General features: G+C 32.7%; 5 protein-coding genes across 11 annotated transcripts; 1 reads left to right on the top strand and 4 right to left on the bottom strand.

Annotated features, from left to right (window-relative positions):
* Window positions 1-158: 158 nt before the first annotated feature.
* Window positions 159-6,325, bottom strand: LOC121127756 (uncharacterized). The gene is made up of 2 exons (XM_040723242.2): window positions 4,558-6,325; window positions 159-4,475 (listed from the first exon to the last, which is right to left on the bottom strand). Exons 1-2 carry the CDS (start codon window positions 4,762-4,764, stop codon window positions 762-764), a joined length of 3,921 nt encoding a protein of 1,306 aa, XP_040579176.1. The 5' UTR covers window positions 4,765-6,325; the 3' UTR covers window positions 159-761.
* LOC121127764 (uncharacterized) lies at window positions 5,725-8,809 on the bottom strand. The gene is made up of 2 exons (XM_040723253.2): window positions 8,506-8,809; window positions 5,725-8,431 (listed from the first exon to the last, which is right to left on the bottom strand). The coding sequence occupies exons 1-2, from the start codon at window positions 8,691-8,693 to the stop codon at window positions 5,827-5,829; spliced, it is 2,793 nt and encodes a 930-aa protein (XP_040579187.1). The 5' UTR covers window positions 8,694-8,809; the 3' UTR covers window positions 5,725-5,826.
* A 2,205-nt stretch (window positions 8,810-11,014) lies between these two features.
* LOC121127789 (transmembrane protein 256 homolog) lies at window positions 11,015-11,411 on the top strand. The gene is made up of 2 exons (XM_040723283.2): window positions 11,015-11,215; window positions 11,271-11,411. The coding sequence occupies exons 1-2, from the start codon at window positions 11,015-11,017 to the stop codon at window positions 11,409-11,411; spliced, it is 342 nt and encodes a 113-aa protein (XP_040579217.2).
* A 65-nt stretch (window positions 11,412-11,476) lies between these two features.
* Window positions 11,477-17,096, bottom strand: LOC121127775 (putative helicase MOV-10). Of its 7 annotated transcripts, none has more exons than XM_071892835.1 (5): window positions 16,787-16,921; window positions 15,616-15,798; window positions 14,983-15,121; window positions 14,350-14,886; window positions 11,477-13,262 (listed from the first exon to the last, which is right to left on the bottom strand). In XM_071892835.1, the coding sequence occupies exons 3-5, from the start codon at window positions 15,055-15,057 to the stop codon at window positions 11,964-11,966; spliced, it is 1,911 nt and encodes a 636-aa protein (XP_071748936.1). In that variant the 5' UTR covers window positions 15,058-15,121; window positions 15,616-15,798; window positions 16,787-16,921; the 3' UTR covers window positions 11,477-11,963. The 7 variants fall into 7 exon arrangements, with proteins under 7 accessions (XP_071748936.1, XP_071748935.1, XP_040579205.1 ...); XM_071892834.1 differs by having other exon boundaries at window positions 15,616-15,818; window positions 16,787-16,843; XM_040723271.2 differs by lacking the exon at window positions 15,616-15,798 and having other exon boundaries at window positions 16,787-17,096.
* Window positions 17,097-17,101: 5 nt separating this feature from the next.
* Window positions 17,102-18,709, bottom strand: LOC121127795 (uncharacterized). The gene is made up of 4 exons (XM_040723297.2): window positions 18,541-18,709; window positions 18,307-18,473; window positions 17,681-17,796; window positions 17,102-17,609 (listed from the first exon to the last, which is right to left on the bottom strand). Exons 1-4 carry the CDS (start codon window positions 18,685-18,687, stop codon window positions 17,182-17,184), a joined length of 858 nt encoding a protein of 285 aa, XP_040579231.1. The 5' UTR covers window positions 18,688-18,709; the 3' UTR covers window positions 17,102-17,181.
* Window positions 18,710-19,545: the final 836 nt, after the last annotated feature.

The raw sequence follows: 19,545 nt of genomic DNA, 5'->3' as shown, positions 1-19,545 counted from the left end.
ACCAATAAGGGCACAACCTTGGGAATTAAACTTAAACTCTGAAACAGTCAATTGATGAAGTGATGGTCGCTTATAAAGGGAAGACAGGTGGTCATCTAAAGAGCCAATGACTGTTTTTAGAAGCTTCATAATTTTACAATTTATGCCAAAACTCAAAATTATAAAAAAAAACACGTTTTATTCAAATTTAGTCCTTCTATGACATATAACAACATCCTTGAGTTATTTATTTATAATTATATCGAGTTCTGGGAGTGCCCGATTAAGGCTTAAGTCTCATTGAACTCAAATCGCACTCACAAAATTAAGGCTTCAATATAAGACTTGATTCCCATTTAAAAGAATATTTTTTTAGCCAGGCAGTATGCATTCTGCAAACTACTTTATTTAATTGGCATATTATATTTTTGGTGAAAAAGGAAATCCTATAATTATAATTAATGAAAATAAGATTACAAATTCAAAGATATTCGTAATCCCATCAAATGAATAATGAATATATTGCTGAAAAAAAAAACTCAACACAAAAACCCATTTCGTAATTTGATAATTTTTGAGAATCAATTTAAAGAAATCCTAAGCAAGGTGGTTATTTATAATGATTTTTTTTTTCTAAGAAATAATAGGAACACAAAAAAAAAATCAATAAGTACTCAAGTATAAAAAAAGAAATGGCATGAATGCGTATAAAATCACAATATAAAGGCTGCATAAAATATGGATTAATATGACTAGAGAAAAGGATACAAAACATAATATTATTATGACTGACTTGCTGAATCTTTAGCCTTACTTTCATTACCATGTTTTTTTGTAACATGGTTTTTTAATTTATCTTTACGATTAGATCGAAATGGACAAATGTGACAGGCAAATGGTTTTTCTCCACTATGAATAACAGAATGTCTTTTGAGCTGAGACTTTTCAATGAATGCTTTTTTACAGACATCACAGACAAAGTTTTTTTCACCCGTATGTGTTTTAATGTGTGCATCTAAATGAATTCTTCGGAGTGTACTAAAGCTACACAATTGGCATCTAAGGGTTTGGCCGGTATGAATTCTGGAATGGGTCATTAAATAGGATTTATATTTAGTTTTGAATCCACAAATATCGCAAGTAAATTTTTGTTCAGTGGAATGAGAGAGTTGATGAAGGTCCAAGTCTCTTTGTGAGACAAAGTGTTTGGGACAGAGACTGCATGGAAGTTTTTCCTCATCACGTCCGTGTATTCGTTTTATGTGAGCAACTAAAAGTTTTTTAGTTTTGGTCTTGTGAGAACACTGCGAGCAAGCAAAAGGTTTGATTTCACTGTGAGACTTTCGATGTCTCAAGACGGGTTGGAGAGAATCATTTGTATAATCACAGAGATCACATTTGAAAGGAGGTCCTTTGATATGATTGCAAATTATATGAGCTCGAAGTCCCTGTTTCCACTTAATAGTGATATCACACATTGGACATTTGTAATTTTTGGAGTCGGATGTTTCATGCATTTTACTATGAAATCTCATGCGAGTTTTGTTGAGAGTCCAGTAAGGGCGTTCAGGACACTGATATGGAACGGCTTTTTTTATGGGTACTATACTATTATCGCTTTCCTCCTCGTCAATAAAGTCTTTGTTAAATTTCTGATCCTCTTTTGAAGAATGATGGGGTTCGTCCTTTCCAGAGCGGTTGTCAGTGTTTAAAACTTCGGATTGGCGGTGTTCAGCAAGTAGTTTAGCCTTTTTAATATGGAGTTGCTGTTGAGGTTGCTGCTCCGTAGGAGGAGAAGGTTTAGGAAGTGTGACTCTCCCAGTCTCATTATCACCAGCAACAAGACATTTTTTTAGTTTTTCAGCCGATATTTTAGATTGAATTTTCTTCTTCGGAGACAGAGAAGAAAGTTTTTTATTCTTAGATTTGATATGTTTGGACAAGCCTCCCGGGATTTTTTTGATTTTGATTTTAGCAATACGAGGCACTTCATCCGAAGAGGATGAATTAGCGAAAGATTCATCATCAATACGAGGTGAAGTAGCAACGACATAATCAACAGGGCCTTCCTCTCCTTCATCAGACGAATGAATTATGCTCCTATCCAAGTCTTCCTCGTTCTCAATTATTAAATTATGAGTTCCCATCTTGGATGCAGTATGAGAAATAGGTGTCTGAGTCCTTTCTGTTTGAACGATTAGAGGATCCAGCTGTTGTTGATCCACATGTGTTGATCCATTAGCACAACTAGAATTGGAGAACCCTTTCCCTCCTCTAGTATACCGATCCATAGCACTAACAAAAATGTGCTCAGAGTCGGAGCTTGCAGGTACATAACGATTTTGGAGATTGATGCAAATGGCATTACTACTACTACTACTATTGTCGCCACTTGTACTACTATTACATGGCTGAGGATCCGATAATTGAGAATTTCCTCGAACTAACTCCTCTTGGAAATTATCATTATCAATTTGACCATTTTTGGGATTATTAGTACTACTATAAGAAGGGTAATATCTTGGAAATTTGTTGATTGTATCCTCGCATTCATCTAAGACATCTGACTGAGATATAGTTTTATGACAAGAATCATACCGATTTTCGGTGAGTCCAGATTCATGATTGTGTAAAATATTATTAGACTCTGAATTTGAAGGAAGTGGAACTGTTGATGAATGAATTGCTACCACATTTTTATAAATATTCTGTTCATTCACATGAGGAGATGGAGGAGGGGTTTCTCTGTTATTCATAATCCAAGAGTTCTGAGTATCATAATTTTTATTACTATTATTATAGACGAGTGAGGATGGGTGTTTAAAGTATTTGTCCGGCTCCTTATTTTCTGTTTCATATCGAATGGAATCATTTCTAGAATTAGAAACAGCGCTCATAATGTCCTCTCGTACAATCATTCTCTGATCTATTATGACATCACTCTGTAGAATCTTCAAATTTGACTCCACAGTTTGAATGATATTGTTAGCAGGAGTGGCTGAGGATGTTGTATTGATACTTTTGGACGAGACGTGAGGCATTGAAGAATATTTGTAATACCGAATATCTTGATCATGAATTTGTTTCTCATTTGAATGTATATCGTTTGAATACTTGAAAAACTTCCCACTCTCATGGTTTCCATGGGATATTTGAGAAGAAGGTGGCAGTTGGGTTGAGGAGTAATCCACAAATCTATTATCATGAACGCCAGAGTTTTGTTCTTGACGATTCATTTCATTATTTTTAGGAAGAGGCAGCTGTGAATATTCTTTGTTATATGAACTCATATCCGTGTTGATCATTTCTTGAGTGTGGTGTAAATTTGTGGAAGCACTGTTAGTCTTTGGTGCCGGAAGCCCTGTTGTCATGGAGGTACTAGTTGACTGTTCTCCAAGTAAGACTTCGTTGTTTTTTTGATGAAGTGAATTGGAAGAAGAAGAATTTTCCAAGTCCTCCATTTTTCTAAAAGCCTCTGTTAATGCTCGAAACTTGGGATCATATCGTTTAATGGAGGAGTTGATATCCTTGTATTTGGACCTTTCTTCGTGCCATCTCTGCTCATTGATTACCTGTTCGACGATTTGATACTCTGTTTCGACAGAGTTAAAATCAAAATCTGTAGATGTTGTTTGTTGTTGCTTATTTAGAATGGGTCTTTCATTTGACGTGGGGCCAGTGGGGATTATGTTTGGCCCATTTCTGGAAGAACTATAGTTATTGGTATATGCAGGTGGGTCACTGGTCGGATCACTCTGTAAAAACCAGTCTGGATCTACATCTGAGTGTTCGAGTTCCTTCACAGCAGAATTGATTGCGAGAGAAAGGAAGGAATTGGAGTCATCTAATTCAAGGTCTTGATCTTGTAAATTTTGATAAATGTCATGATATTTTGGACCAAGATAAATTGAATTTCGATGAAGAGTATTGAGAATGATAAAGAGTGAATCTGAGGAATTATAGTAGAGAGGTTCCTTTTCCAAATGATCACTTAGGAATCCAGTATCGATTTGTGACCAATTGACTAAATCTAAAAGAGAAGGAAGTCCATCCTTTCGTGAAGAAATATCCGCATTTACCCATAAGGCAATGAATTTGAGTACAAGCTCTTGACTCAAATTCCATGACTTTTCTGCAAGAAATGCTGATATTGAATTAATAGATGTTTGATTTAACATTTCGGGACGGGAGTAGATGGTAGAGAAATTTCTTTCAAGAAAGGAAAAGGATTGTTTCATGAGATCAGAGAGACAGTATTTTAGAGCCATTTCTAAAACAAAAACGCAATTACGAGAGTTCAGATTTCGCTCCAAGTACTCAGAGCAGTAGGACTTGAGTTTAAAAATGGCGTAGTAATTGGAAAGGTGTAGTAACTCAGGAACATTATTTTTATCTACGATGATTTGACCAGTGTAGCAGTAAGTCAGAAGCTGGTGAAATATTTCATAATTTTTGCATTGAGTGACTTCCACGGTTTCTTTAGTCGTTTTGTAGACCTGCAATATAATAATCATCATTAATATAAGTCCTAACAAGATTTATAATTAAGAGCAGAAGGAAACAATATTTTGTATTTACTTTAAGATTTGTATCAAACCAAGGAGAGCAAGAAGCCAGTACACATCGATGGGCAGGGAACGTCCTGCCCTGTATCGACAATGTCACATCGCAAAATCTTCCTTGTTCTCTCTGAATGCGGAGCTTTTCGAAAGCATGGACACAGTGATTGTTGGCTTCAGATATCGTCCATGGAGCTGGCTCTCTCCACGAGGTTTTCATTAACATAATTCCCTTGGGAATTTAATCAATCTAAATCCTATAGTCCTTTGAACTTTTTAACATCAAATTCTCTCTTAACTCTGCTAAGTTACTTGGATCTCTTCGCTACAAGATTGCCTGACTTAGAACAACCCTTAGATTCTCTATTCTCTAACTATTCATTTTTCCAATTGTTTATTGTCAAATTATTCTTTATAAAAAAAGAATAAATTTCTTCAACAGCAGACTTGATGTAAAAGAAGTGAGAGGAAAAATATCCTCTTTTAGGGAATTATTTAACTACCACAAATCGACTCAATCTGCGATATTTTGGCACATATTCAGAAAGAAAAGAACTATAACTTGTATAAATGTATCTGAATACTGATTACTGTTTTACATAGTGTTGTTGGAATAAGAGAGCAGCTAAGAGGGTTTTTAAATACCCTCTTCTAATGAATTCTTAGATACGTCATTAATCATTGCCTATTCATATATCATATTTTAAGGTGAAATCAATTTGAATTTGTTATGTTATAAATTATAATAGTCAGATGCAATTTGCCCTTTCAACTCACCTATCTGCGACATGCCTAGTTTCGGATAAATGAAGCCCAATAATTATTAAGATACTTAGAGATGTCTTTAAATATCTTGATATTTTAAGGGATGGGAAAATTACCGAAATCCTCTGTTAGTATAAATTAAAAAAAAAGTATATTCTCATGCCCTGCAAAATATTAGTGCTCTCATTAATTATTTAATTCTCACTATTTTGAAAATTAAAACGTATTAGCGAGCAAGGACACTTTTTTATAGTGATCACTGATAAGTGATAGCTCTATCAGCAGATATGTCGTTTATCAAAATTGGCAACATATACTTATCTTTTTGATTTACACTCACGAGGATGTAAACAATTTTCACATTCCTACTAATAATATATGTTTTTTGGAATTAAAGGAATAAAAAAAGAGATTAAACTAATTTTTGCAGGGCACAGTACAATTTTTTTATTAGTCAACTGAAGGTATCATCAAAAACTAATCAAAATAATATTTACAATTATCGAAATTATTTTAATATTACTTATCCTTGCCCCCTAATAAGCTTGAAATACTGAACTCCTTCACCAACAATGAAGACCTTATCCTTGAAAACCTCAATGCCTTTAACATCCGCAACACTAGATATTTCTTGAGAATAAAAACTGAAGTCAGATGATCTCCAAGTAATGAATTTCTGATCCACACCACAACTTAAAATAAACTGGTCCATGTATTTGACTCCAGTTATTTGGGACTCATGAGCGTCATTGATCCTATTAATTTCAGTGAGACAACCATTGCGAAATTCAAATTGAGCTATGGCTCCATCATCACCCCCAGTAACAATAAAATGTCCCAATATATCAATGGCGTTAATTCCAGACTGATGAGCTATGACTTGAGAAATGGCCCTAAACGAATAATCATCTTCTATCTTCCAAACTTGTAGATCACCTTTTGTTGAACCACTCACTACAAATTTTTGGCCATTGCATAGAAGGGTCTTAACAACTAAAAAACAAGAAGGTCCTTCAGCTGATTCTTTAATGATTTGTAGCTTCGAAAAATTTGCATCATATTGGAGAAGTCTAAGCAAGCCATCCGAACAAGCAATCACAATGAATGTCAGGCTATCATTTTTCTTCCATAAGGTAACGGAAGTTATTCTGGTTTCAACATCTGGAATAAGTTTTGTATCCCTCCAAACCTTCTTACGTCTCTTATCATTGCCCTTCATTAAAAATGAACTTAACAAGATTATATTTTGATCAGGGAACATTCTCCACAATTTAAGCTCAGCTCTGCCTCCACCTGAAGCAAGAATCATGGAATCACCATCTAATATCGCATCTAAGCATCTGATATTGGATATATGGCTTTTTAAATTAGATGTTATTCTATTATTCTTAAGATTCCGTAGTAATAACTTTGTATCTTCTCCTCCTGTGAGAAGATATTGGGAATTTTCAAATGCTACGACTTTAAGTGCATTAATCTCCTTTGTGTGAAAAATTGGTTTGATCACCATTTCATTAAGAATATTCAATAATACTACTTGGTGAACAACCTTGTCCTTGACATACGTAAAGACACCAAACGATTCATGATCGAATCGAAAGTCCCAAGATCGATGACAACCCCCGCAAGGGACTTGATAAATTATTTTTTCATGCTCTGGATCATACACTATAAAATCTTTTGAATAAAATCCAAGCAATAGTAACCCACGCCTGGGAGAACTAACAATTTTCTCCATCCATGAATAATTGAGCTTTATCACATTTAAGGGAATAAGATCATCATCTTTAACTATAAATATTCGCATTGTTCCATCTCGTCCAATCGATCTGATCTTTTCATCTTCATATTGAATATCCCCTACTCCTTGTTTTCCATGAACTCGATATAAGGAACTAAGAACAACTTTATTGGCTAAAAACAGAGTTCCATCTCGATTTCCTATCATATACCGATCCTCGTTAATGGATGATGCACATGTGACCCACCATTGTTTAATATTCTTTACTGGGATATAAAACTCAGAAACACGTTCGAGAGATCGATCAAAAATAGAAATGAGGCCATTAGAGCTACATAAAAGGACACGTCCATAGTTAAGTGCTTCTAAAGAGAAAATTTTACCCTCCACTAATTTTGTTTTTCTCTCTAATTCTTTACTTATCAAATTAAAAACGAATAAGTCACCATGGAGATTACAAATATAAAGTGTATAACCGTTCACACTCAAAAGTCCATAGCTTTCAAGGCTATCATCCTTATATAATGTCATATCATTCAATTTGACAGTACCACACTGAGTTAAACATACGAGGTCATTCGTTCCTGGCACACAAATAAGTTCTTTTACGTAGTCTGATCCTAAATCTGTGGCTAATTCAAGAACTTCTACTTTATAATTATTTTCAAAATTTAACATCCACATATTTATAGATACACCACTGGAGGCCACAACTTTATCTTGAAAAACATCAAGCCCCCAAACAGACGCAGAGGAACCTTCATAACGTCTTAGAAACTCGCCATTTTCTTTATTCCAAATTGAAATAAAACCATCCTCTCCCCCTAAAATAACATAATCTCCCTCAATGACAGATCGAAAGATCCTGGAAGTATGTGCTCCGTCTAGAACAGACACCAACTCCGTATTTTTCCACGCATCTTTAGATTTCCAAAGTCGAGCTGTTCGATCGTCAGAGGTCGATACAAGGTAGGTGTTATTGGATTGAGCAAGTGAAAAAATGACTCCATCATGTCCAAGTAGCTTTTGAACAAGTGGATAATGGCTAGAATCATTTTTAAAGTCACAGTTCCAAATTAAAATTTCTTTAAATGCGGTTCCAGCAAAAACCAGAACAGAGTTGTCTTCTTGCACTAAAATTAGCCCGGAGTAAAGAGAGCATTTCTCTGTAGAATGGAAAATTTGATGGTTTGATGAGGAGAAATTCCCAATAGATATTCTAATAAGGCAATTGGTCATGGTCAGAATGATGATATCATTTTTTATCTGAACCACATCAATGATCCAGTCGTTTATTTTGAGACTGAGTACAGATATTCCATTTGGATTAATAACCCGGAGTTCACGACCTCCAAATACTATATATTTAGATGAAAATCGTTTAATACTAGATAAAAAAGAAGAAAAAAACATTTTTATAATAACCGGGAGAAAAAAATGTGATTATTTTGTAGGACCAACCCATGGATAGTGACTCCTTGCGATAAAGCACAATCAAAAAACAAGGATAACTTTTCCCCGGTTTTAAAATTATATTGCTCAATCGAATTTCCATTTCCAACAAAAATGACCTCTCCATCAAATATATTTATAGATGTTATGTTAACCTCATTGAACTCCGACGTCCAAAATACGTCTCTCGTAGCCATAATAATTAATGTATATTCTGATTCAGCTTGAAAAACGGCATGGTTCAATCATTCTTATTATATTCCTTAATAATAATAAATATTAGATAATATCATTGCTAGAGACAAAATACATATAGTCAAGGTGTAAGTCTTCCCATATCTGGAGTAGAACCAGACTCAGTCACTCAACCTCGTCTTGGGAAAAGAATATTTTCATTCATGGTTAAAAATCAAACCTAATTGAGTTTGTACAATATCACTCCAGCCCTACATTAATTCTTCAGTACGTAAGTACCTTAGAGCTTTCTCTATGGTACGCACGTATATTGCTGGAGATTCTATATCAAATCATGTGCTACAATTAATATCTCGTCTACAAAGACAACATTTTCGAACTGAAATGAAAAAGTTTTTGATTAAAAAAACAACTTGGTTAATCTAAGTGTTTCAACCTGGATTACTATAAATACTACCTTTAACATTGTCTTACAATTCCATAGTAAAAAATTATACAAAATGAAATTTGTATCAAACATTTCATCCATTAAAGTTGGGAATCATCTTTTTGACAAAGGATGTACAATATATATATAACATAACTTTTTAATAAGAGACAAGCCGAATAGGTCAAGGGATGAAAGATAATAAATTGATTGAGAATATTGATATTATAATGACGAATAAGGTAGTCTGCATGACATTTTCATTTCTATCAATTAATTTTGCTTTATATAACAATATTCATATCTTTGAAGGGCAGATTCTGTCATGTATCATAACAAGTATTTTGTATTATTTTATTTTAAATTGGGAAATGTACATATCATTACAATATTAGGTTTTTTTTAATAAATGATAAGCCAAAAATACAAATAAGAAAATAAATAATAACATTGCCACTTTATTTTATCTTTAAAATGTGATTAAAGCCAGGATGAGGTTGTGCAGTATATTGGGTGCCACTCCAGATATTGAAAGAACTCATTGTCTCTATATATTCAACAATCAGCACAATCATTGAGTTCTAATACTATCTGGAGGAGCACAAGCTGCAATCACGCAACCTGTTGTTGTGAAAATAATATTTTTGATGATAAATTCCACTTGTTAAACTCATATAAACTAAGTACAATTATAAAATTTGTCATAGTTATAATTTTCTCTCAACATCACTTGGAATTTTAAGCAACTATTTGGGATAATATTTGAAATCCTAAAGTATTGTTTTTGAGCAAAAAATGATGGCTTGACTGAATGTATTCAGTTTAAAATCAAAATATTATCAAATTAATTATTTTAACTGATGAATTTGTCCTTGAAAAATAAATTAACAATATCAGTTCGGGTTTGTACAAGATCGATAAGTTTCAATCAAATAATTAATTAATATCAAATTTTATTCTTTGATTGATCTTTGGATACTAACGTGATTAATTCATTAAGTCGGTAGAGTAGAGTGTATTTGCACAATGAGTAAAATAAGTATGGATTCTCATAATTCAAATGGTAAAATATTATTTTAACCTATAAATTAAGATTAATTGGTTGTTAGATGTGTGTAGTTTTGAACCAAATTGTTTATTAATTATTTTAGGGACTGAGAATTAGAAATTAATTTCTGGCGTATGATTCAAATAGTTTCTTGAGGTTGGATCTATAATATTTAGAAATCCTCTCTCCGAATCTGCAGCTATTTTAAAATTTGTGACTCCAAATCATAGATCAATATCATATTTTCTGTGTTCCACGCCGATTCTGTTAGAAAATATACATGATTCTTCAGACTCCTAACTCACTCATCAGCCGTATTCATTTCTTCATGAGATAGATGTACTTAGTCAGGTTTGTAAGCGTTTTATCACTTTAAATAATTCGTTTCATAATATTTTAAGCTTTAGAAAACCTTTTGGTATATATACTTTTATTTTGAATTGTATACATAAAGTCAATCCATCATTTTTTGCTCAAAAAAATTGATGTTTTTCACAATAGGTTGCGTGATTGGAGCTTTTGGTTCTCCAGATAGTATTAGTATGAGAACACATTCGTAGAATGTTGTCCGATCAGATACCTAAAATGTAAAAATTCACATCAGTGACATTGCTGATAACTGATAAGTCACTAATTGACGATTGTTTCACACAATAGTTAATACATAATTATTAATTGATAATAATTACTGGACACGCCCCACTTCTTTTCTACTTTTTAGTTTTTACATTAATATTATTCATTAAACATCAAATATGTGGACCTGCATCAAAAGTGGTCTTCACTCCGTTTCAACTCTCGGATATTACTCCAAGCCTTCTATAGGAAAAAGCCCTTCCACTTGCTGCATGACACTTTTCCCTAAGGAAAATTGGACGAGGATTGCCGGACTACTCGGAGCTGCTGCCGTAGGATTGGGAGCTTATGGCGCACATGGTCTTCAAAACATAACCCCTGAGCAGAAGCGCCAATATGATACGGCCAACTACTATCACTTCCTTCATACTCTGGGGTTGGCTGTAGTTCCCCTTAGTAAAAGACCCATTTTAGTATGTTAATGTTGATATACTACTTATTAATAGTATTTTTACAACTTTTTCTTAGACAGGAACACTTATGCTCCTTGGGACCACACTCTTCTCTGGAACTATATACTATAATATTTTTACGGGAAAAGACAACTTAAAGAGGCTTACTCCCTATGGTGGGATGATTCTCATTATTTCCTGGTTAACAATGATTTAATATTTGTATATTATGTCGTTCGAGATTTGTGATAAAATGGCGTATTCAGAGAATAATTAGAAGACTTATATATAGAAGATATTTATTTTTATTTGTAATTTGACAAGACTCATTGGTGATTCTTAATTATAACTTAAATAAAATTATGAACTTAATGTGTTTTTTTTATTTTGTTTAATTTCATTTGTACGACTGATGTAGATCTATCCCCAATATATTGCCATATCTTGAACTGTCTGGGTAATGAAGTCCCCGAAAATACTCGACGTCAGGGCTCTTCACCTGTAAATGGTGGATGTGGTCTATAAGTATGTATTCGTATAGCACGTCTGAACCTATCAATTGCATTGACAAATGGTAACACAACGTATCATAATCCATTTCCGTTTTTAGATATTAACCCACACTTGTTTTTTAGTAGATAAGAATTCGTGTAATTAATTAATTACAACATAATATTTTGATTCGCGTGATATATATCTAATTTTTTTATTATAAAAACATGCAGTTGTATAAAACTGATTGATGAAGACTGTAAAAGGGATTCAAATATTACATATTTATTTTTATATTATTAAACCTGTCGCAAATGTTTGTCAAAGTATTTGTTTTCACATTATCCCAAGTGATGAATCCACCATTCTCTTTGATGTAGTTAACTAGAGATGACCAAACAGGATCCATTTCCAGCAATTTGCTATCACCCACCACAATACATAAATATTTGGCTCTCGTAATTGCTACATTAAACCTCTTGAAATTTGTTAAAAATCCTAATGTTTTTGAATTATTGGAACTCCTTGCCGTCGATATAATGATTATATCTTTTTCTCTTCCTTGAAATAGTTCAGGAGAACCGTATTCCATACGTGGGCAATAGTGCATAATACTACCCATTTGCATGTATTGAGGTCTATAAGGGCTGATGAGTCCAATAGACTTTTGTGATATATCATCCATACCCAATAATTTATTTGCAATTTTTTGGACGATTTCGACTTCAGTATTATTAAAGAAGGACTTGCAATTTTTTGGTCTAACCATATCTCCACGAACATCTATGAAAACAAATGGAAATCTATAACCCATATTTTCTCTTGCTCGAGTTACACTGAGACATGGCAAGGACCTCGCTACTAATTCTCCGTCGTAAAAAATTTCAGAAGATAACTTCAATAGCCTAAAATCTGATCTATAGTTGTCTACAAGTTTAGTAACATATTTTGGATTATAAGTCTGACCTGATCCTCGCATGTAATAAGGATCACACGTCATCAGTCGCTCCATTAACGAAATTGTCATTCCGAACGTGTTTTGGGATAGAACTACGGGTCCTAACTGATAATGATCACCAGAAAGAACAATCAAGGCATGGTTGAGATGAGGTTTTATTGCTAAGAGACATTCAGGCTCACTGGAAAAACCTGCTTCATCATAAAAAACATGAGTGAATAACTTTCCTACCATCTTTGATACTACATAGCCCATTACGGATGTTGAAAGTATAACAAATGACTTATCCTTGTTACGCACAATCCAATTAACTATTTGCCACTCATTTCCACCAATTTGTAGTGACTCTTTAAACGGTCCGGTCTTTGAGTCATATTTTTCTTTATGTCTTGCTGCAACGACATGTAAAACACTACAAGGACTTATGTCATCGAGAATTTTTTCTGTAACAACGTCAACAGCCGTGTTTGATGGAGCACAGACAAGTATTCTTGTCTTTTTCGGATCATGATGAACTTGTTTTATAGCTTCTGCTACTGTTGAAGATTTTCCAGTTCCAGGAGGGCCGAAAATGATGTACGGAAAGGGATAAGAGGAAAAACCAAGTATGTGTTCAATCTACAAATGCAAGCGTTTTTAATAATAATAATAAAATATTATAAAATAAATCTTAAGTTAATTAGGTAAAAATTCGTAAAAATTTAAAATTAATGGCTGAAGAACTTGAAGATGTCCCAAAAGATCAACAGTCTACTCTGTTTTATGGGCCAACAGCATTGGCACAAATGGAAAAAGAAAAGAGGGAAAAAGAAATGGGTATCAATAAAAGGCCAAGATCAAATAAAATTAGCTTATTACTCTCCATACTTAATTTGCTATCGTGTATCGTATCCTTCATTATACTATTATTATGGTCAAGAGTGACTTATTCTCAAAAAGAAACTGAGGAATTCGATTTCTATGGAAACAAAACTCTTTCTTCATATAAAAACATTAGACAACAAAACAGAGTCCATTTTATTCTCTACACTTTACTCCTAAGCATTTTTTTACCATGCATAATCAATATAGAGATTTCTATGTTTAAATTGCAAATTCCAAAACTACTAATCCGTTTTGCTGCATCCATAATATATGTTACAGCTGAAAATGTTCACCACAGTAACCAAAAAAAATTGTATTCTTCACACGGACTTTGTGCAACTGCTGTTAAGATCACTTTTACCATTACCATGATTTTATGGTTGTCTTCAACAATTGGAATATTCACATTCCGTATCTATACCTTACGTATAATTGGAGGACTATTAGCTGAAGACTCTTGGTTCCGATTGATAACCTCAACCATATTGTCACTTGTTTTTTTAATCACTTCAGTAACTGGGGTTTATTGCTATCAAATAACTGTTCTAAATGAAGGAGAACAATTTTCTCAGGACCGAGTATTTGCAGAGGCTTCAGTAATTAATTGGATTATTCAAGTTAGCATATTGATCATTCAGTTGTATTATAAGCACTACATTGAGGAACATACAAGATGTCTTACGAAGAAAGAATTCATTCAAAATTTTATTGAGTTTAAAGACTTAAAAACAAGACACTATTTGAAAGAAGAGAATCTCATTTTGGAGAATAGGGATGGTATACCTCGAGTCAATGTTCCATTAAGAAAATCTTAAAAATAAATTTATGATGAAATAATTACCGCTTGAGTTTGTTTCTCATTGCACCCCAGGTTTTTATTAAAGAATCTATAGATCTTTTGTCTTCGACCCACATTAATTTTTTTAGATTTGGATGGGAAAAGGACATCCAACGACGAATTATTATCCCGCAAGTTTTCCTCGTAAAAATGTGTCACAATTGATGTGGGCAATATTTCGAGGTTAAACGGAAGTAATTTGGTTTCTTTAAACTGTTTTGTAATAATTTTTTCGCGAAGTTTGAGTCTGCGAAAATTCTTGTCATCATATACTTTGAGCAGCCGATCGTGTATACTGAAATCCTTAGCTACGAGGTTCCAGGACTCATGTTGAACTGAAAATAAAGGACTTAAAGTCAATTTTATTTCTATCTTGCTTCCTAATTTGATGTTCGAAAATCGATTCAATTTAGTCTTTAATGAAATGATTCCATCATCTGTAATGATAACATCTTTCAAGACATTTTCCTTTAAAATTGCAGTTGCAGCAGTTTCCTCATTTTTTATTAAAGGGAAAAAGTAGTCGTAATAAGAGAGTAGCTGAAAATAATTATTTAAAACGTTAATTAAAGTTTGTGTTGAGATAAAATCCTCGCAAACTGATGAAAAATGTATTCTTCCAAACTTTTGACTTACCGATAATTCACCACAAGTTTTTGCAACAAGTTTTTCATTCTTATCAATGGAAAGACTCTTGGTTTTCCGTCCCATGCTCCTTCCCTCCTCTTTTTTCAATTGTTAATATGAGCAGATTCTAGCTAGCTATAAAAATATCCTAGGAGAGAAGAAAATAAAAAGAATATTAAGGTTCAACACGTTTGACTTATCAACACCTATAATCCAGATGACCTCCACCTTACCAAAACTAGAAAACAAATGCGATTGATACACTTATAAATTCAAAACATTTTTATTAAAAATTCTCTTATCACTCGAGAGCGTGTAATAGGGGAGACCGGAGACAGTTGCAACACAGAAAAGTTGGAACGTCATTCCTTTGTTTAGAATATCAAAAAAACTTCAGCCATAAAATTTGTACTACAAATGATAATAATATAATGCAAAATAATCTACGATTTTTATCAAATTTTATAAAAAAAATTGCACATAAACTGATTCATAGGGGTAAAAGTAATATTTTGAGTAACAACATTTCGTAATAATGAAGTCAGTATTTTATTGTTTTTGCCTATAACTTAAATTTATATAATTTGAATTTTGATTGTTTTGCAATCAGTTATTATAATTTTATCAATATTTAAAACTAACTTTTTGAAGAGAAATTTTGGATATTGTTGAGGTCAGTACAAAGGAATCAGTTGTAGAAATTGTCCTCGACTAATTTATCCTTCTTTGTTATATTAAATGTTTATGCTTCATTCAAGTATGTTTAGTCGTATTATCCGCCAAGTCAAAGCTCAGAAGAGAGTTGTGATAGTCGATTTCCCCTATCTATAATTATGATCAGTGATCTATAATTAATTTAAATCTTATTGATGTTATACATTGAAAGTTACTTAAAATTCAACACATTGAAAAGTCTAGTTATTTATTCCTCTAAAAATACGGTTTACTCTAATTTTCTTAATTACTATCCCAAACTCAATTTTTTAACTGTTTCAACTGTCCAGGGTTAATTTCGTCAACTATGTATTCACTAACAAAGGTTTTTTTGCATGAAAATTATAAGGCGAAGAAGAAAGGAAACCATTTATTGAATGTTTCGTCTAAAATAAACAATTTATTTTTATTTTCTTGATGAAATAAAGATGAGATTAAATGTGACGGGTCTAAATGTAATTAAACGAAGTGTGATTAAACATGACATAATTAACTCTGTAACTATCAGTGCCTACAGAGATATTTGTAGAAAAACTATACAATATAGTCACCGGTATAATTTTTAAATCGTTTAAAACGATAGCAGACATATTATTTTGGATTTTCAGTTGAGGTAGATTTTGGTGAATCTGAGTTTAACTAGCTTCGAGGAAATTAGGAAAAACCAAGTGTTGCAACTTTCCCCGAACTTCCCCCAATGCCCCTAATTGATATGCAGTATTATAACCATGGGGATAAGGCACATATCTTCTATGTAGCTGTAGTTATGTTATTGTCACAGAGATAAAAAATTACACAAAATAAATGAACTTAGTCAATACATACTAACTTAAGTGTAGTAGAATCAATTGAAGTGTATAAACGCATACTATGTTGGGAGTAATTATAAATTATACATACTACTTGACTTTGCATGTGACGTTAATTGCATAGTTTACTCTGTATAAAAAAATATCTGCTTTTTATAGATTTTTTAAAATTACAAGTAATTTCAGGAATAAAATGTGGAATGTAAATATTTAATATTTGATTGTTTTACATCAAATCAATGAAATATCGTGATTTCATTGAAAACTACCGTTGTAAGACGTGTACTTACTTTATAAATTCGCTAAAAATGTATAATCCTCTGTCATCACTAGTATTATTTCAGACTGATACCTGTAAATTTTCATAGTGCATATAAGGATGACGATTCGGCGTTTAGTACTTCACATTACCTGACGACGACTACACATTATTATTGCCTTGCTGAAGTCTTTAGTCATATAACTACGATGACTATATGTACGAGTGTGTTTCTAACTCTCATAGTCGGCGAGCTAGATCAAATAGCATTAAAAACAAAGAAGGTGCTATTAAAATATAGAAACAACAGTCTCTGCTATCACATCGTTAAGAAAAAATATTTGACTCAATAATAATAATCTTTAATAATGATGAATTAAGTTTTATTCTACAACTCGTTACTACAAATGAATAATGAGTTAAACACTAGCCTTCCATGGACTTTATTTTTAAGTTATTTAGACGCTCCTCGAATGATCCTGTATCCATAGGACTAAAATCGGATCCTTCTTCACAAGTCCAGGGAATGTTATCTTTACATTTATTACATTTATTTAAATTTGGGAGGCAATGTTCACAATGTTTTCCAAACCAACCAGGAACGCAATCGCATTGTCCATTCTTTGTATTGCACATCCCATGTACACAGTTACAACCAGCTATATCACAATTAGGTCCACTATAACCTTCATCACAAATGCACTCAAAAGGCTTAGTTGAGCAATGCCCATTCGTGCAAGAATCTAATTTGGCACAATCATTACAGTCCTCACCTTGCCATCCAAACATACATTCGCACTTTCCTGGATTATTGCAAAAACCATTTGTAATTGAGCAGTTCTCCTTACATATTGCTATTAAAAACCTCATTATTAATATCGTCATTCAGAAGTTAATTTATTTATTTATTGAGAAATATTCATACGGATATTGCAAAAGTATCCTTCCCAGCCATTATGACATTTGCAGCCTAAAGCATCAGTGCAATTTCCATGTTCACAATTAGGCATTGTTACACAAGTGTCACATAAAGGACCTTCCCTAATTTATTAAAATAATTATCAATTAATTTATCATAAATTACTTATTTAGAGCGTGTTCACGTGACGTCACAACGATACACCAAAGTGGTGGTGTATTAGTTATAAAATGTAGTACATGACCCCCACTTGATGGTGTTGTTTGTTCATTCCGTATGCCAGTGAAAACGCTCATTAGATATATATATCATTGAGCAATAAACACTCAGGGCCGGTTTTAATGTGAGCAGAGCTTAGGGAAAGGATAAATTCTCGGGGTTATTTTCTTTCTTTTTAAATTAAAATTAAGTTTTGAATCAATTTGTATTGTAGAAAAAAATTAGTTTCTTTTTGTTAAGAAAATAATTTAGAATACTCGTTTTTAAAGATAATAAAATGCAGGATTTCAAGGTGTTTTTTATGTTTATTTTTTAGGATTTTTTTTTTTTGAAAAAGGTATTTTTAAAGTAAGTTTTTATAATCAAGCCCGAGGGAGGGAAATGCCCCATAAACCAGCCCTTTATGTACTTACCAACCAATATCACAGGCACAAGTATGGGGGGCTATACAACGCCCATGTTTACATCCATCTTCTCCATTTAAGGAACAATCAGGAATAACACATTTTAATTCCTCTTTTGTCCATCCGCTTAGGCATCTGATCTCTCCGTCTTCAGTACATATGTATCTGTCTTGTTCCTTTTTTGAGATTACAACACATTAATTATTTAAAAAATCTCAAATTACGTGAGTAAAATAAACATACTTTTAACTTTTCAGCGCTGCAATCAATTTTATTCTTCAAAAGAAGTGGTGTATAACGGGATCCAGAGAATTTTCTTTGTACCATATAGGACTGAGTTCCATTCAAAAGGAGAGAAGTAACAAATAAAACTAAGAACATTGAAGGCATGACGATTGATGCCTTTTGACTTAAAATCCTTTGCTTTTTATACTCCTTTTTTATCCATGCCTTTAATTGATTTATGCTTTCATTTTAATTCCTTAAAAACCATTAAAAAAATATACAAAATTCCTCATATAAATCAAAAGAAAGTAATAAAGTAAAGTAATTTATAACTTTAAGATTTTGTATATTAAATTTAGATCATTCAAATTATTTAGAATAAATTTGATATTACAAATATAATTATTCTCAGAGTATTTTGGATTATAGGCTCTTTTGATCTCAATATTTAAATGTATAAAGTTAGGTACTTTAGTCCTATTTTTCAAATTCAAAAATATAGGTCAAATATTGTACTACGGTATAAATTAGGGTTGTATCAGTGCTTAATATGAGACTTAAAAACGTTCTCTACCTGTTATGGGTCTTTGAGAAAGTTCCATATTTTAGTGGGTGGGGCATTCAAATTTTGCCCTTATATTTATGACTTCTAAGATATGAAACACCTTGATGACGAAATGTTGTTCTTAAACAACATTTCTTTAAAATATTTTTTAATGAATATATCACGCTACTTCCCCGCATGTACTAAAGTGTTCGCCCAAATAACCAATGAATATTTCGTGTCTCCTAAACCTATGGTCATGACCCCCATATTGCAGGGACAGAATATCGAATATCTGTATCGTATCGTTATTGGAGAAAATACTTAGGAATTTCCATATTGTCTCCGCAATTTTATATGAAGCAATCAGAAAAAATCAAGGTTAATAGAAATACAAGATTATACCGTCATGTAATCGGTCTTGCCATAATTTTCAAATTGGGGTACCATACTGACTCCTGGCAAGACAGATTTTGACG

This window comes from Lepeophtheirus salmonis, chromosome 1 (assembly GCF_016086655.4).
Source record: "Lepeophtheirus salmonis chromosome 1, UVic_Lsal_1.4, whole genome shotgun sequence".
Lineage (NCBI taxonomy): Eukaryota > Metazoa > Arthropoda > Copepoda > Siphonostomatoida > Caligidae > Lepeophtheirus > Lepeophtheirus salmonis.
Note: the sequence above shows the minus strand (reverse complement) of the source record. Positions and strands in the feature narration are given on the sequence as shown.

What these genes read in the sequence shown, in the direction of transcription:
- LOC121127756 (XM_040723242.2), bottom strand. Translation starts at nt 4,764, where the DNA reads ATGTTAATGAAAACCTCGTGGAGAGAGCCAGCTCCATGGACGATATCT. An exon ending in GGTTTGATACAAATCTTAAA is followed by an intron (nt 4,476 to 4,557) that starts GTAAATACAAAA and finishes ATTATATTGCAG; the next exon opens with GTCTACAAAACGACTAAAGA.
- LOC121127764 (XM_040723253.2), bottom strand. Translation starts at nt 8,693, where the DNA reads ATGGCTACGAGAGACGTATTTTGGACGTCGGAGTTCAATGAGGTTAAC. An exon ending in CAAGGAGTCACTATCCATGG is followed by an intron (nt 8,432 to 8,505) that starts GTTGGTCCTACA and finishes TTTTTTATCTAG; the next exon opens with TATTAAACGATTTTCATCTA.
- LOC121127789 (XM_040723283.2), top strand. Translation starts at nt 11,015, where the DNA reads ATGACACTTTTCCCTAAGGAAAATTGGACGAGGATTGCCGGACTACTC. An exon ending in TTAGTAAAAGACCCATTTTA is followed by an intron (nt 11,216 to 11,270) that starts GTATGTTAATGT and finishes ACTTTTTCTTAG; the next exon opens with ACAGGAACACTTATGCTCCT.
- LOC121127775 (XM_040723271.2), bottom strand. Translation starts at nt 15,057, where the DNA reads ATGGGACGGAAAACCAAGAGTCTTTCCATTGATAAGAATGAAAAACTT. An exon ending in AAACTTGTGGTGAATTATCG is followed by an intron (nt 14,887 to 14,982) that starts GTAAGTCAAAAG and finishes AATTATTTTCAG; the next exon opens with CTACTCTCTTATTACGACTA. An exon ending in ATGAGAAACAAACTCAAGCG is followed by an intron (nt 13,263 to 14,349) that starts GTAATTATTTCA and finishes TTGCATTTGTAG; the next exon opens with ATTGAACACATACTTGGTTT.
- LOC121127795 (XM_040723297.2), bottom strand. Translation starts at nt 18,687, where the DNA reads ATGCCTTCAATGTTCTTAGTTTTATTTGTTACTTCTCTCCTTTTGAAT. An exon ending in GCAGCGCTGAAAAGTTAAAA is followed by an intron (nt 18,474 to 18,540) that starts GTATGTTTATTT and finishes ATCTCAAAAAAG; the next exon opens with GAACAAGACAGATACATATG. An exon ending in AGGATACTTTTGCAATATCC is followed by an intron (nt 17,610 to 17,680) that starts GTATGAATATTT and finishes GGTTTTTAATAG; the next exon opens with CAATATGTAAGGAGAACTGC.